The sequence below is a fragment of the Natator depressus genome, chromosome 3, assembly GCF_965152275.1.
Source record: "Natator depressus isolate rNatDep1 chromosome 3, rNatDep2.hap1, whole genome shotgun sequence".
Lineage (NCBI taxonomy): Eukaryota > Metazoa > Chordata > Testudines > Cheloniidae > Natator > Natator depressus.
Genome location: NC_134236.1, coordinates 76481896 through 76499845, shown reverse-complemented (window position 1 = coordinate 76499845; position 17950 = coordinate 76481896). Strand labels below are relative to the sequence as shown.

At 44.7% G+C, this 17950-nt stretch overlaps 1 protein-coding gene across 1 annotated transcript; it reads right to left on the bottom strand.

The window, feature by feature from the left end:
• Positions 1 to 8492: 8492 nt before the first annotated feature.
• On the bottom strand, positions 8493 to 17472 carry PRDM13 (PR/SET domain 13). The gene is made up of 4 exons (XM_074946882.1): positions 17332 to 17472; positions 15087 to 15218; positions 14852 to 14972; positions 8493 to 10629 (listed from the first exon to the last, which is right to left on the bottom strand). Exons 1-4 carry the CDS (start codon positions 17470 to 17472, stop codon positions 9122 to 9124), a joined length of 1902 nt encoding a protein of 633 aa, XP_074802983.1. The 3' UTR covers positions 8493 to 9121.
• Positions 17473 to 17950: the final 478 nt, after the last annotated feature.

Below are 17950 nucleotides of genomic sequence, written 5' to 3'. Positions count from 1 at the left end.
TCAACAGAGAGTGAGAGGCTGAAAGAGGCGTAATTTCCAGTTGTGAGCTAAGCGCCAAAGGTGGCAGTTGGTCAAGGTTTTACATGGGGCTCTATAATTCTCTCTAGCTGCTTATAAGCTTCATGTGTTCTCATTAAGGACATTTCTGAAAGTGCTCTTTAGCCCTTTGCTGTGGCTACCGGGATGCACAGTGATGTGCAACTACTGAACACCTGCTCTTTACTTTTTCCTTCAAGCCTTTTACTGGGGTGCTACTGAGTTTGCAGCACTGGAAAGCAGTAAGGTGGAAGCTCTATGCAGGTAAATGACATACAGAACTAAGATAAAAGATTTGTTTTGAATCTACTATAATTTTTGGGTGGGGCATTGCCCCAAGTGTCCTAAAAGCAAAGCTATGTTGCCAATTCTCTGATCCAGAGTTGTGTATTGTGAGGAGACCATCTGAATCACAAGCAGTTTTCACAATCTGCAGAAATGTATTAAAAGTGTAAAATATAAACCTTTTTCAGAATAGCCCCCCTAAATTTTATATTTTTCTAAGATACTTGTTTAGTCATTTGCACTAGGATGACAGAAGTGCCATTACCTAAAAGATTATTAATTACTTGTTAACACACTCCAAGCCACTCAAGGTCATCGGCTTTGCTTTTTTACAAATCACTACTACTTTATTAAGTGGGCTTCAAATTAATCAGTATCACATGACACTACCCAGAGGCAACTAGTCTAAAGTAACACACAAGAATAAATACAAGCCTTTTTAGTAACCTTTTAGGGGGAAGTAACTTTGGATCAGGATAATATGTTCCAAAACTTACCAATGAAATGTTACAATAAATCAAAACTGGCTTAAAGATTGTTCAAAATATTCCATTAAGTCCTACATATTTCAAAATGCTAGCTTTAAACATAGCAAAATATATACCTCCTAAACCTACTAATGTATTTCCTTTGCTATGTCTTTCGATTGCTAAGGGTTTTCTTTCTCCTGTTTCTTGTACAACACAAGTTTATAAAACTCGACATGCTATTGGGAACCATTTCTTATTGGATTGACTGAGAACATACCTGAAAGCGTCTTGTTGCTCCTAGATTTTATCTGATATGGTCCAGTGAACTCAAGCAAGCCTGAACCTGACCTTGACATGTTCCTGTTTACCTTAAGGTGATAATTCAGGAAGCAACTGCTCATCGTCAAGTTTAAAATAATTCTTTCTGCCGGTTTTAAGGGAAAAAACAAAAAGATCAAAAAGAATCCTTGACCTTCACCATTTCCTGACCTAAAGCTAACTGCTGTTGGATTCTTTCTTGTCCATATCTTCTGTCACATAAGAAGTTTCAACCCGAGGCTTTCTGCCCAATTCATCAGATTTTTATTTTTTTATGTTTTGCTTAAAATAAAGCTTGCCAATAAAGTGACTTTATTTTAAATCATCCTTACAAGTAAACTGACTTCTACTGAGAGTATATCAACATTCAAATATTTTCAGTATAATGTTTTCACATCAATGTAGAGACCTTTGTGAATCTAGAATGCAAATTGTGTTACTTTACCACATCACAGTTCTATAGTCTTACAAATAGATGTTTAAAGATACCCACACATTTTCATTCTTGTAACAGTTTTCAAGACTCTACTGAGCATTTTACTAATAATCTCTGTGCTATTTTTGCACAAGGAAGGGATTTTAAAATACAAATTTAGACCAAAAAGGCCTTCAATCTTTAACACAAATATATGTCTCTATATTGTTTACATAGGTCAGTGGAGCCAAATCCCTGTCCCAAAGATGATCAAATTTTGCCTAGCTGAGCACTGTAGTAGCAACTAGCCCCACAGCCACACATTAATAGCAGTAGCTAGAAAAAAATTGCTCTTATCCAATAATAATCTTACCGTTTCATCTGCAGATTTCAACATGCTTGTTGGATAAGCATCATTGGCATAAATAGCTTGTGTTCAGCAGCTTTGAAAATCAGATGTTTAAAGTTAGGAACCTGAGTAACTTGCTCAACATCATGCAGCAAGTCTATAGCAGAGCTGGGAATAGGCCCATGCTCCCTGAGGCCTGGTCCTGTAACCTAGCCATTGGACCTTGCTCCTTCTTCATATGTAAGTGTAGCGTATAGACACTATAGGACAACCTGCATCATTTCATAATGGGATCTGGAGAGCATAGCTCCATACTAAAGATAAGAGTGGCCATAGATCTCATGACAGAATTGTTTGGAACTGCATCTGATCCACGGGACATATTTTTCCAGCCCTGACTAATCTTCTCCTACAATGTACCAAATAGTACACACAGACTTTTGGAGCTGTTTCTGAAACAAGGTCAATATTAGAGCTGGTCAAAAAAATCCATCAGAACTGTTGTTCGATGGAAAATGGGGTTTTTGATTAAACAAAATTTTTCATGGAAAGTGTTTGAGGCTGAAAATCCAATGATTTTAACAGAAAACTCAAAAATTTCCAGGGGGAAAGAGTTTCAGACACTTCAAATCACTATCCAAGAGCCTTCCCAATACATAAAACAAATAGCTTCTGCTACTGATTTCTAATAAGCTAGTAAGTAGAGGACACTTTGATTATAAGCCAATAAGGCTACAACTCATTTCACTCTTCACTATTCTCTGTTCATTCCCCCTGCCCTTCCCCCCCCCCCAAAAAAAACATATTTAGTCCTCTCCATAGATAAAGAAATGTGAAAACTTGGTCATCTATACAATCCTAGTCCATGAGCAGACAAACCTCCCACTAAACCACACTTAGAAGGAATAATTCTGCTCTCAGTCATGCCGCAGGTCTTAATGACTCTATTGTCCCTATGTACAAGGAAAACAACAGTACTTACCATTTATACAGTCCCTTTCATCCAAAGATCTCAAAGCTCTTTGTAAGTGTGATTAAATATTATTTTCACCACATTATAGATGGAGAAACTTTGCCAATTATTTACTGTAAACCAAAGGAAATAAATGGCGAATCTGGAAATAGAACACAGCTCTCCTGATTTCTAGTCACCCACTGTAACCACTAGCCCATTCTTCTGCTTTTCCACTGCATGAATGGAAGATGTACAAACATAGGGAAAGATTTTAAAGGGACAGTTTTGTGTCTGGGCCACTAGCAACTGCTCACGCAGTATATCATCAGTCTGAACTGAGTCTATCTCATTTGCAGTCCAGATTTGCTCCCAGTGAAATCAATAAGAGATCTGGAAGAGGCTTCAATTGGAGCAGGGACAGGTACCAATGATGCCTAACAAATAACATAAGAGTTGAAATCCACCATGCACAACCACTCAGAGGACAGGGGGCCCCAGACCCCAAGTTCTTCATGTCCATGTTAGTGTAGCTACAGGCTTTGAGCATTTCAAATCTAGGTCACTGATACTTTGTTTCCTAAGGTGTTTGCACCTCTGTGCTGTGGCTATGAAGACTGGTCAACACTTCAGACTTAGGTCGATATAAGGCAGCTTACTTCGACCTAACTCTGTAAGCATCTACACTACAACGTTGCTCCCACCAATGTAAGTTGCCCTCTACACCGATTGAATAACTCCACCTCCATGAGAGGCATAGCGCTTAGGTTGATGTAGTTAGGGTGAGGCAGTGGCCATGTAGACACTGTGTTATTTACATTGCTCACAGGGGTCACAGCTGGAGCCATGCCCGCACCCCGAGCTGTCAGCCCCACGGTTGAAAGGCTTCAGCTGGAGCCATGCATGGGCTAACAACTCAAGCTGTCAGCCCTCTACACTGCCCCACTTCAGATAGTGTAAGCATTCCTGGTGAGGACGCACACCACCAGCAGAAGGAGGGTAGTGTGGACATGAAAAACCGCAGTACTTACACTACTTAAATTGACTTAATTGTGTAGTGTAGACAAGGCCTGAGTGAAGATCTTTGCCCTTCCCAGACCATAAGGCCCCAGCTGGACTGTTGCCTGACTCAGGATTGCAGCTTCTTCAAAGTGGGGAGGGACAGAGTGCCAGTGCTTGCATGCCCCTTCCCTGCCGCCTCCCCAGCAGGGGTTTGATGACCACCCAATGGCAACCTCAGCTGTGAGAACTCAACTAATAGAATTTTAGACCCTACAACTTGTCACACCCAGGGCTCCAATTATGGGAGGGAGCTTACTTCTCATGGTACCTTCCTGCTTAGCTGCACCGAGTGCTCAGCCTGCACCAGGTCCTGGAGATGCATAGCACTGAAGATGCTCCGCTGCCCAGGTATATGCTGCTGTGCCAGTCCCAGCCACCCCGCAGGGTACACTAGCCGACTCAGGTCCCAGAAGGTGCCGCTGGGGCTCTTAAAGGGGCCGTGCTTCTTCTGGACTGGTACATTCTGGGGGCGGACTCCTGGGTGTGCTCACAGTACAGGGACGACCCTGCACTGCGACAAGGAGTACTGGAGCGGGGTCCTCTGTGTTGCAGGACCCAGCTCCTGTATAGAGCCCATGGGGGGCTCACTCTCTCATCCTGCCTGGGTCCAGCCTCAGGGGAAGTCAGCCAGTCCCATCAGCACCCTTCCTACAGGGGAGCAGCCCCAAGAGCCACCAGGGCGCTGCAGCAGCACAGCCAGGTTGCTGGCGGTAACATGGTCCAGTGACGAGGAGGCAGGCTCTAAGTCCCCAAGCTTCTGCTGGTGGCTGGGGTAGGTCCCTGCACCTGCTGTCTCATCTGCCCTGTGGTGATGGTACTAGTGCCTTGTAAAGCGCTTTGAGATCTCCCCATTGAAGGGGCTGGACATTTCTCTGATTATGTTTCTGACATTAAATGAACGTTATTAAGGTTGCTTAGTCAAGCACTCAAATGGTAGGAATAGCCAAAATTACAGTTGCCCCTGCAACCTTAACTGGGGCCCTTGTGCTTTACATGCTCTGCACTGACTGAGGCAGAGGCCTCTTGTGGGGAGAATAGTGTGTGTGTGTGATCACAATCAGTCACACAGACACCTGCCCCCATAACCACAGACATCACAGGCCACCCCTCACCCAGCCATTCCAGGGACTTTCCCAACCAATTAGATGTTTGCAAACCAGGTGCAGAGACATAAGGGAGCCTCAATCTCAGAGCTCTGTCTATCTGCACCTGGCTGAGAGAGGGCTAAGCACACGCGTGAATCCCAGTCTAAAGAATGCTGGTGCTGCTTCCTTTAAGTGTGGATCTGCCTCCTTTGCCTTTATACTTGCTTGCAAAACCCACTGCAGTCCAAACTTCCAATCCTGCCTTTCCCTGAGAGTTAGGAGGAGAGTATTCCCCTCATCCCAGATTGGTATACACACACATACACACACACACACAGAGGGAGACACAGACACACAAACACCTTCTCATAAGAAGGCTTGTGAACAAATCAGTATCCCTGCTCCTGGCTATCATAGCAATGTCTGATTATTATTTGTAGTTTGCATCACATTTGAAAGTTGACTTATCAAAAATTGCATTTCAGGCAAAATAGTTTTCTACAGGAGCTGCACTGCCGCAGGATAGGCATGCATGAAAGACACATTGGGTTCAGCCCTTTTCTTTCAGATATAACTGTCTTCGAAATCATAGCAGAGGAAGCTACTGAGTCAGGCAGTGCAAATATTATGATGACAAGCCAAACATACACAAATGAAATGTCTATGAACAACATTAGAATCTTTCACTCCTGTGGCTGCCCTTGTCAGGGAGCTCACCTTTTTTCTGCAACCCTGTTATATGGGGATCTCAGAAACACCCATGATACACACATTCATAAGTATATAAACTGTCTTGGATTGGTGCGGCAAGCCTAAAATAACCCGATAACAGCTTTCCACAGCGAGGTGGTGAGAAAGTGTACTCAGGTGACACCAAATGAAACGAAGCGTCACGTCTGGAAAATATAGTGTTTTGAACCCTTTCAGGAGAGATCTGTAAACCGGCCGGTTTGTTTAACTAAGTGACAATTTACGATTAATGCTTGTCTTTTCTGCCCTTGTGCTTAATCACACATCAGTTAGAGACACTTGTGGCTTTGATGGTATTGCAAATTCTGTCCTGAGAGTTAAAAAATGTGTCCTAATGTGATCTACATTCCCACTAGAAACCTCTTCTTCCAGATAATAGAGCAATCCAGAAAACATGACCAAATGAAATATGACATAAGGATCTCAGCACAGAAGTTATTCTACTTCACCTGAGTTTTATATAATTCAATTTAGCTATTTTATGATTGTGGTAGAACAAAAAATTTAAATATTGACGATTTGAGAACTGAGGGGTTCCGCCCCCTTTGGTTGTTGCGAGTGGTGCCTTCTTGATTCAAAGATTATTCTGATTTAAAATATAATACTCTACAGATCACTAATCTACAGTGTTGACTCTCCTGTAGAGATTTAAAGGAAACGTAACCAAAGCATTGCAGTTTGGCGTTTTGTTGTAGTTAGTTGGGTTGGATTTGTTTGTTTGTTTTTATGCACACTCTACTGATATAATCATGTTAAATAATCCACAGATTAGGATTCCCTTATTCTGCCCTTCGCCATGCTAGACCATAAGAGCACCTTTCGATGATGTCAAGTACCCATATACAAGGTTGCTGGGAGATTTTAAGAATCATTCTTTTCAATACGTGCTAAGGGGAGCCTGGCAGCATGATACACTTCCAGATGCCTTGGGCAGTGTGAGTGCCTCGTACACTGCTGTGAGATCATACCAGCTCTGATGCAGGAGTTATGACCTCAGTGAAAGGGCAGTAAGGAGTTGCCATGATCATATCGCTCGCGTGCAGGATCTCAATGACAGATTTCGTTCTTTGAAAAGGAAATAAAGAAGGCACAAACACCTGCTAAAATAAGTGACTGGTTTAAATCCAGACCCTGCTCCCACTGAGGTTAATGGCAAACGTCCCATTGGTTCAGCTGAGGGCAATAGCAGGGTCCTGATCCCCTAAAGTCCATGAGGGAGATCTTTGTCCTTTACTTTAATGGGAGCAGGATTGAACCAGGGCTTCAGTGATTAGATAGCAGACACTATGTGTGAAACAATCCTAGTTCTGAGAAATAACCTAGCTCCTGATGGATTGGTTGATTTATTTATTTAATGGCAATTTTGAATTTAAATCCAATGCTTTAAAGTCAATTATGGATTTTGTTTCCTTTTCCTATACCTGTCATAGAGGTTAAATTTTAACTAAGTAAAAAAGATGGTCAGCTTTGTAACTAACATATATATATTGCATAGACCAATGATACAGTTACCTTATTTGAGATAGTCTTAGTTTCTAAGTAAATGCTTTATGCAATTACTTTGGAATCTTAAATTACACTGTATTCTCCTTGTACTGAAATAGGGCCTGATCCTGCAACCCTTACTCAAAGAGTAATACTCCTGCCTAACAAGATCGATAGGACTACTCAAGGAAGTAAAGATTACTCACCTGTGTAAGGGCTGTAGGATCAGGCCCCAACTGTACTATAAAGCCCATCCTTCCTACCTATGTGACTGCAAAAATCACATTAAAATCAATGGAGAGTTTGAGATGCAAAAAGAATGCAGGACTGGGTCCTATTTCTGCACTCTCCAAAGATAAGGGGGGAAGGGAAAAGTACAAGGAGGACAGAATGACATTTTGCATTATGGGCCACATTGTTAACCCCTTAAACTGAACTGGTGAGCAGTTGCTCACACAAGGTGTCCTACTGATTTCAGTAGAGCTGCTCTTGTGACTGACTTTGCACCACTGGGAATAGAAGGCAAACAGTCTGGCCCCACATGAGTGTGTTTCTTGGGGAGGTAGGAATATTCACCATTGTTCTGAGGAGATTTTAATTTTGGTGTATTTTGTTTCTCTGTGCAAAAGAACAGAAAAAAGGCATTTTCTATTATAGCCTATGTAAAATACAAATCAACAATGATTATAAATACGAATGCTTGCAAATATAGAACATGTTTACTGAACATCTGAAAGCCAATTAAAGTAAATACTTTGTTATATATATTAACATATATATAACATAAATATATTGCTGCACTTGTCCTTGTTCAGAAAATTGCTTTAAAGAAAAAAAATCTTGGCTATAGGGAAAAATCCAGTTGGTTTTTTTGTCACAGTTTGATCATTAAAATAACTCTTTAGGGTTCAAAATACTCACTAGTAGCAAAATATTCAGAGTTGAATTCCTTTAGGGCTTCATCTAAAGTCCTTTTGAAGATAATTGACAGGCTTCTTCTGACTTCAGTGAACTTTGAATTAGGCCTTTGATTACTATTAGTTAAAAGTGATATTTCCAAGAACCAAACTTATTGAAGTCATTTAAGTGAACAACTAGACAAACAGTAGTTTGTCAGCAACTTTATTTAAAAAAAAAAATCGCATGACAAACCGGAATGGAGACCAAAATACTGCGTCCACTGTACATCATTCATTATAAAACAAACATACACCACATTTGTAGTCTACCAAACAGTGTATTTTCTTTAAAATTATATAGTGCGTGCTTTTTAGATTCATGCTTTCAATATTTATTTTACATTTGCTATTCAAATATTTTTTCTGTTATAAATAATTGCAACTTGATCAAATTGTGTCCCTGTTATCATCCTATACGATCCTATTCAGTACTGCAATGCGTTTGTTTGTTTGTTTGTTTTTCTTTTTAGACACGAGCAAGCACATCTGAAGTGTAAATAAAGTGTACAGAGGCCAGACATGTCTGCAGAATGGTGACTACTGTCCGTACCTAGATCTTGGAATGCTAGAACAAGTGGCAGGAAAATACATAGAAAAGAATTGTTTCCAAAAGGCACAATTTCCTCGACACGAAGGTACAATACAAAATAGATGGCGGCTAAAACATTGGCGCTTGTTGCGTGTGGACTCGTGCTGACTAGGATTAAACCCCCTGAGGGCTGATGCTTTGGCAGTTCAGGAGGGGGGCTTTACAAGAGCACTGAACGGAGTGAGAGTGGATGGTTCAAAACAAGCACCCCGTTCTGTCCCCATCCGCAAGGGTTTGTTTCCGAGCCCCTTTCCATACGGTACCCCCTGTCATTTACCTAGGAGGGCAAAGCCCGCTGAAGTGTTTCAAAGCACGTGTAAACAGAAGCGGATCTGCGCTGTGACAACCCCCACCCCAGTCGCTGGATTACTGATCATTGCGCCTGCTGCTGGTTTCCTGGTCGCTCGGGTCATCCGTGAAGCAAACGTCCACGTCGCTCTCGTTGTCAGTCTTTTGCTCCGGCTCCTGGGGCTGGTAGCCGGGCTCGCTTTTGTCCTCGGCCGCCTTGTGGAGGCTTTGGCCCGGGTGCCTGGATTTGACGTGGCGCTCCAGGTCCCTGCGCCGGACCAGCACCTTGCCGCAGAACTCGCAGCGGTAGGGGGTGTTGCCCTCGGCGTGCAGGCGGATGTGCTTGTTGAGGTTGCTGGGGTCGCCGAAGGGCCGCAGGCAGACCTTGCACTTGAGCGGCTTGTAGCCGGTGTGAGTCCGCATGTGGATCTTGAGGCCGTACTTGCGCGAGTAGAGCTTGCCGCAGTAGAGGCAGAGGTGGCCGGTCTTGGGCTTGCCGCCGGCGGGGCCGGCGAGGGCGGCGGGCTGCAGGCTCTCCAGGCGGCCGCGGCTCTTCTCGGCCGCGATCTCGGAGAGCTGCTGGGTGTGCATGGCGATCTCCCGGTCGATGCCGGCCAGGGAGCCCAGCTCGGCCGGGTGGAGCCCCGCCGCCGCCGCCGGCCCGTTGAAGTAGGCCACGGAGTCCGGGTACTTGAGCAGGTTGCCGAGGTGCAGCTTGAGCGGGTAGTAGGGGGCGCTGTAGAGCAGCTCGCCGTTGTAGAGGGTGAAGGGCACGAGCGGCAGGTTGCACTCCCCGGGGTAGGCCTTCAGCCCCTCGAAGGGCGGCAGCGAGAAGCGCTCCAGGTGCAGCCCGGCCCCGGCGGGCAGCGGCGGGTAGCGGCTGGGCTGCAGGCCGGCGTGGTGCAGCCCCCGCTCCACGTGCTTGAAGGCCGAGGTCTCCTCGAAGTGCGAGAGCAAGGGGAAGGCCCGCAGGCCGCCGGCGCAGGCCAGCACCGGCGAGGGGCCCTCGGCCGGGTGCCCGCCGCACTTGGGGTGGGGGCCGCCCGCCAGCGCCTCGGGCCCGCCCCGCCCGGCCCTGCTGCTCCCCAGGGCCTTGCTGAAGCCCAGCCCGCCGGCCTTGCCCTCCTCCGCTTTGGAGAGGCCGGCCGGCCTGAACGCCGACCTGGCCCCCGGGTAGAAGCTCAGGCCGTTGCTCCCCGCCGAGCTCCCCACCAGGCCGAGGAAGGGCCCGTGGCTCCGGCCCGAGCCCACGCTCATGTCCAAGGCTCGCTCCTGCTCCTCTTTCCCCGCCGGCCTGCGGAGCGCCCCCGGCTTGCTCAAGGGCGGCGAGGCGGCGGATTCCCGCTTGATGCTCTCCCGGGCCGCCTGCTGCAGGCCGTGGGTCCTCAGGGGAGCCGCCGCGCCGGGAAGCTCGCCCGCCGCCGCCTTCGGGGACAGGCTGAAGAGGTCCGAGGAGCGGGCATGGTCGGGGTGGTGGAGGAAGCCGCGGCCGTTGTTCAAGACGCAGTGGAAGTGGACGTGGGCTTTGAGGCTGTTGGGGTATTTGAACGTCCTCCAGCAATACCAGCAGATGTAGCGCTCCTCCCCTGGGAAGAGAAGCGGAGCCCGCCGTTAGACAAACAGTGGCGCCCCACCCGCCTGGGTCAGCGAGAGAGAGGCCCGTGCACACCCTGGTACCCCAGCAAAATGGCCCACTCCTGCGTTAGACAGTCCATGCACGTCCTTTGAATCATTGCTAGGAGGGGTGCAATGGAAAGTCATGCTGCTCTCCCTCACTGCCCACTACTTTTGCTTCCTTCCCTCAAGTTGCACAATAAAGGCCCGATGCAAACCCCATTGCAATCAATGGGAGGTTTTCGGTTAACTGCAATGGTTTGGATCGGATCCTAACTGCAAACGGGTTCTTCCCCCTTCTCCACCCGCCCGCCAGCCCAGCGCCTCCTCTGACGCCTCCTTGGGGGACTAGAATGTTGCCACAACTTTCTGGTTTGTCTTTTCAAACTGGGTCACAAAAGCCTCCTGGCCCAGGAGCTGAGCTGGCCTGGCCCGGGCTGGGCTGAGCAGAGCTGGCTGGGCGAAGGTGAACTAAACTGAGTTTGGACTGGGCTAAAGTGGGCTTGGGGAAAGGAGAGCAGCTGTTGCCTTAAATCGTCTGTCGCTGGGCCCATCTGTTGACGTTCGCAGAATAGGTAGCGTATGTCGAGGAGTTGACTAAACGGAACAAAGGCCAATCTAATGATCGTGAGCTCCTCATTACCCGGCGGGACAATCTCCTATATGTATAGGCCATATGTAATCATTCCTTTTCAAAGGACAATGCCCTTTGTGCCCCATCCCTAAACATTTAGGCTTCCCTGAAGCGGAACAAACCGAAATGGCCATGTTTGTGTTATGACTTCATGTTACTTTAAACTTAGACTTTTCTTTCTCTTCCTTCTGAGGAATAAAATAAAGCCTGGCCTGTTCTATCAACCCAGACATTTATATGTATTCTCTGCAGGAGATTTTTTTTAACTATATATTAGGCTCTCCTACTTACCAGCATCCAAAACGTACAAATTAGATATTTCAAACAATTAAAAAATCATAACAGTAGTAGTGCAGGCTGTACATTCCTGGGCAGCCCTAACTTTATAAAGAATACACTAAAAGCAAAGTTGTGAAACTGAGCAAGTAAAATAGTATATATTTTCAAGATTGCTGGAAACCTGTTAAAATATTGGCGAAGTATCTTTACAAATATTAAGAGGTGCGAAATCAGTCAACCTTAAAAGCGGAGTAAATAAACACCAGCGATTCCTGGTTTGGCCTTTTAAGAAATGTCATAGAAACATAGTTCCAACATGTGTTAAAATGATGCATTAGCTTGAAGCAAAGTACGGAAGAGTGCAAGAGGAGCGTGTAAAATGGTTGGGTTGTTAATGAATAAGTTCACATGGAATTAGCACACTAAACAGCCTTTTAAAAATGACTTTTAATTCAGGAATCAACCAGTGTCAGTTCATTCATTCAGTATCATTCAGGATAAAATAAAAGTCTTTCCACCCCAACCCCCCATTCCTCTTTGGAACACTGTCATGCACACTGAATAATGAAAGCACAGAACAAAACATGGGTTGCGTATTTTCTCTTCTGTTAAGTATTATGTAGTTTCTGTCATGCATAGCGCTCACTAGCTTGCCTTGAAGTGAGTGGTCTTTATGGATCTATGCTGGAATCTTAAATCGGACGTTGTGTGTTTTTTCGCACTGCTGGACTGAGCTGGGGGGGGAGGAGGAGTGAGTCTGCCGAGGCCTTAATTGCTCAATTGCAGTGGGTCTGACTCTGATCCATTTCAGTAATCCTATTACCGTGCATTGAGATACAGGTAAACTAGCTTTAAAAACGAAAAGGCTTGCAGTTAGAAACAACCTCCACCGTCTAACAAGCCTATTGTGTTGATTTAGAAACTTCTACTTTCTGGCTCTTTTCAAAGAAGCTGCGTGGGTGTTTTATGTTCTTAACAAAGTAGTTGCAATACCAACTAAGATTTGTTCCAAACGCAAACGTATCCTGAATAAAAACGGATGACTCTCCCCTCCCCCGCAACTGTTTCCAAGCAATGACCTAGTAAAAAAAAAGCCTTGTTTATAATGTTACATCAGTTTAAAACTAAATTGATCTAGTTAAAAACTTTGTTCAACAAAATCGGCTGCCTAGAAGTTTCAAAATGCTATCCACAAAAGTACATAGGTGCTGGAACTAGGGGTGCTCTTGCACCCCTTGGCTTGAAGTGGTTTCCATCAGCTACAGTGTTTATAGTTTGGTTCAATGGCTCTCAGCACCCTCACCATATAAATTGTTCCAGCACCCCTGCAAAATTAGTAATAACTACACTTACATCTCGTTTCACTTATACAGCCCTCACGCTGTATTGATTAGTCTGAAACTTCACTCTGGAAGTTGGAAAAGAGCTGATTTGCAGAATAAGATTGCATCATATGTGCTATATTTACAATGGATTGGAAAGGACATATGAAATAAACGTGTGTATTTTTACAGTGGAGCAGATTCTGTTGTCCTTATTCTGAAAGAGCAGTGCTGTAGTACTGTACTCCCATTGGAATTAGTGAGATTACTTGTGGAGTAAGGTACAGTAATATTCGAGGTGAGTGGGGGCGGCAGACAGACTACTTAGCAGATCTTCTCTCGTTCATTGATTTTGTTACAACGGGTCAAATTCTGCAGGCCTTACTCCAGGCAGTAGCCCCACTGGCTTTAATGGGATGAATACGAATTTGACCCTGAGTTTGTTTCTCATGTCGAAGTATTAGTTATAGAAATGATTTACCTCTCTGTAGAGTGACATAAACTAGTAATGTTAGGTATTATTTTAATAGTGCCTCTCAATATATTAAATAACAAGCCCTATCCTGAATTCCTTCCTGAGTGCTCCAGGTCCTGAATAAGCTCCAGAAGATGATCAGCACCCTGCAGGATCAAGACCTTCCTCCTTACGTAGGGCACTGATTTATGTGGGAAACCTTCTGAGCAAGAAGTGTGTAGATAGTGCGGGATCGGGCTTCTGATCTGTAGGAATCATGTAATCAATGTGCGCTGCTCATTTCCTCTTTGAACAAGTCTATTCTATTATCAGGCTCTTTATACCTAATCTGTGCAGGGAAATTTCAGAGCAGCAATGAATATATTCAGGCTCCAAGCAAAGTAGACCATCCCCAAAAGCAATTTTCAAAACGAGTTTCAATCTGTTGCCTTCGTTTTCACTAGGAAGAGTTTATTCCAGTTTTGCAGAGACTTGTATGAAATACTCAATGTAACTGCTCTTAGAATACAATTCTACATCCATTGAAACCCCATGTCAGCTACAAAATGCCTGCACATGGAAAACAGCACATGGAAATATGCTAGCTATCAGATTCATAGGAAACCATTTAGACAGATAACTGAAATATTTTCCTACGTCATATTTCGAAACATACGCTTTCCCTCTTTCAGAAACTACCGGGTTAATAATTTTAAAACATCGTTTATGTTTACACTACAACTTCGCCTAAAAACAAATTGCAGATTAAAATAATTTATCCAAGACTGATGCATGCCAAGTGCTGGTTTGCTAGTGCACATATATAAACTGAATTTAACTCCCACATTATTTTTACTCAGTACTAATTTGCGTAAACTGACCATTGCCCTTTTAAAACGACTAAACGAATCTGAGGAGTCGCTGGAAATTGTCCCATATTTAACCTGAACATGGAATCTGAAGCTGTGACAGAAGGGAAAAGGTGAAAATAATGTTTTAAAAGGGCAGTAAGATAAATTACTGTATTGTAAAAATAGAGAATGATTGTTTTATAAACGATCTTAAAATCCCATTTTTCCTATGAAAATTATAAGATAGTGTCTATGTTGAAAACAATCTCGTTATCTGAATCCTGAAATGTATTGTCAAATTGCTGGCTCCACTTATTTAAAAACAGCTTTTTAAAAATAAGCAGAAGGAATAGATGACCAATTAACAATAAAAAGGGTGGCTGATTAACAATCGTTGTAACTGTGCGGGTATTATTTTTTAAAGGTTCTGTCTGCAAACACGTATTTTACTTGCTTAGGTTTTCTAACTGCAGTTTTATATCACAAAGTGGATGCTAATTATAACGTTGCTCTGGAGAAAAACAAAGCAAAACAAAAACACTTTTGCAACTGGGAAATCGGCATGAAGCTCTCTGTTAGAAAAGGCACCTGTGAGTTGTATTGACTTCTACGCAGTAACTACTGAATAGAATAATAAAGTCCAAGTTGCTGTACCTTTCTCGTCGTGTGTCGGAGTAGCAGTGATTGGGATGTCAAACCACTGAGCCAAAGAGTTTGAATACCACACGGTCAGCTCCTCCCCTGGCTGGACATCTCTAAGCGCTCTGTAGAAAATCTATTCGAAAGAGAGAAAACCTTATCAGTGCCGTGCCCCTTACAGCAACCCAACGCTGTTAAAGAACATTCCGCCAGAACGTAGCCCGCGATCGAGAGAGAGGGAGAGAGATACCTGTCCTCCTGGTAGATCTGCAATTGCTTCCAGAGTCTGTTCTTGTGTGTTTCTGGCAGCCCGGATTAACCCTATCCACTCCAGAGCTGAGCCCCCGGCTTCATCCACTAATTCCCCTCTCACCATCCGTACCTAGAACACAGGCATCAGCCACTGTCATTTCCACACAGGATTCAAGCAAGGCAAAACACAAACAAATCCCTTATATAAATAAAGCCTAAACATGCTCCTTACTACATCATCTTCCCAGTCAGGGAATCGCTGGTTTAAACAGTCAATATATAAAGGCCGAACAAGTGTTTGGGAATAACAGCACACCGTTTGATAGTCGTGAAAGAGAAAGAAGCAGCTAATTTATAAGAGCTAGATTTTGCCATCCTTACTCATATTGAGAGTACTGTGCATTGAGATAAATGAGATTGCTCATGGAGTAGGTTGTCACTCATTGTGAGGAAGGATAGCAGCATAGTCTGGCTCTAAAAGCTGTCACTCTTTGCATGATTGTCAGAACAATTCTGTGTAAGTAATTTCTCCACTGGCCAGCATTTGCTAAAATGTATCTTGTTCAACTGCTGCTGCTGCCTTTGGTTTTAAAGTTTAAGATCATTTTAAGATGCACAGGTAATATTTCAAATTCACGTTTCTTAATGAGTGCGGTTTCGTGCCTTACGCCTGCAGTGAAGCAATTGTAAAATACGCCACTTGTCAAAAGAAAGGAGGGAGAGAGGAGAGAATTCTGCTTAGCTACAAAGTCTCTGTGGCCTCATACTTCATAATCTGCTTGCCCATACAAAGAGAAAATGAAGTGCCAGCTCACTGAATGACCATGTAATAAAAGTCAATTGAACAAAGCCCTCTAAAGAGAGAAACCAATGGAGCCAGATGAGAAATAAATTTGAGGGGGCTGGCAGAGCGTTTAAAAACAATTAAAGGGCATTAAAAATCCGAGCGGAACTTATGACCAACCTGTGCACTGGGGGGAGAGGGGGAATAGAGGGAGGGTGTTTGCCTTGTGGCCATCGCATCCATAGACCCATTTACAACACAAGCCAGTTGCAACCACTGTCTAGCAGAATTTGCTGGGGGTAACTAGTTCATCTCCATGAAATCCCTTTTGTTTATTAGGGGAGATTTTGAAACTTTGAGGTGTCTGATATTGGAAGCCTGGGATAGTTTCCGCATTCCAGACTTACGGAGTTCTAACATCAGTCAGTTCCATCAACTACACGCGGCTGTGTTGATTTCAGTACGTCTCTATTGTACATGTATTTGAGCTCTAAGCCACGGGTTTGTTTTCAGTAGCTGGAAAAACTGCCCTTAACTCTGAGCCTTGGCTCAGCACAGGCATCTGGAGCTTGTGCTGTATCTGAAAATGACCTAGCCCCTGGAATATTTGCAAGCCAATCTCATTCTCCCATCCTCCTGCGTCCAGCTCGAAAAGGTACAAATTATTACTGGAGCTCAGATTTCGATACCGGCCGAAGAAAAGACGATTTTTAAAAATACGAATAAAAGGTAAGAGCTGTGGTATCCAATATGGCTTTGGCTGACCTTGTCGCTGTGGCCCCATCGTATAAACACCAAATAAAAATATATATCAACGAAACCGTGACAAATCCAGGGACGCTTGGACGGAGAATACAATTTCTCTGAACGGGTCGGTGATTACGTTTCAGAAAGACCAAAAGGGAGAAAGGAAGGAACAAATCACCAACAAGTTATCGAAGCCCCCCGTGTAACCGCGTCTGAGAGATAGCCAGCGCCACAAAACTGCAAACTAGCGAAACTCCCTCACACCTAAAACCAGGGGCAAGCACCTCTTGTGCAGGATACATCGAAACAGGCTCTCTGCAATCACGGGCTGTGAAATGTGCCCCTCTACCATCCCTCTTCTCTTTGGCTTAATGAAGATCTCAAGGGCAGGGACATATCCTCTTGTCTGAAAACACCGCCACAGCCCCTTCACCTTCCCCCTACCAAGTCCAGCCTGCCGTAACACTATCCAGCAATGCAGGGAGTGGGCAGGAAGGCTGGATAGGTTTTCTATACATTCAATTTCACAGCAGTAACAAGGAATCTTGGGACACTTTATCAAACGCTTCCCTTTCTTTCCTGGTACTCTGGCTTGTTCTAAAAGGCAGGATGAACCGAGGAGAAGGCAGCCTCTTCTCCTAAGTACAGATCCCCCTGAGTCACTGTCTGATCAAACAAGGTCCAGCAGTGCAGGTGAGACCATAGGAAATACCTTTTTTTTAGGTCCTGGCTCCCTGCGGTCTGACAGGTACTTGCCCAGTTTGAAGATGCCCGGCACAGGACCCAGACGCAGTCCGGCTGGGATGCAACTTTCTGCATTCACGCTGATGGCCGGAGCCCTGCTTGTTTGCATTGCTGCCTCTGGGTATAAGGAATCAGGAACCCAAAGCACTTAACGGGGATGGAGTGACAGAGACAGCCAGCGAGCAGGATGAACACAGGCTTATCTCCGCCTGCAGAGTGACGCGGTGGTGTGTGCACGCCGGCTTTTCAATTGGAGCAGGAGGGGTACCCCTTGGCACGTTGATGCTCTAGGGCGCAGAGTTTGGTGAGAGAGTTTAGCTCTTACAGCAGCTGCAGAGTTCCATCCAAGTGGGTCACGTGGAGCCTTTCCCTAACCCTCCTGCATAATCAAGTACTTTGAATGGCTAGCAAACAATGGTCCAGGCGACCTTCCCATTCCTAAAAATCCAATTTGTCAAGGGCAAAGAAAAGGCGCTGGTGAATCAAAGGTCTGGAGGGACCATTAATCCTCAGCATGGGGTATTGTCCCCTAGACAGTTACGATATTTTAAGTGACAAATCCACTGTATAATTTCTCCATAAATTTT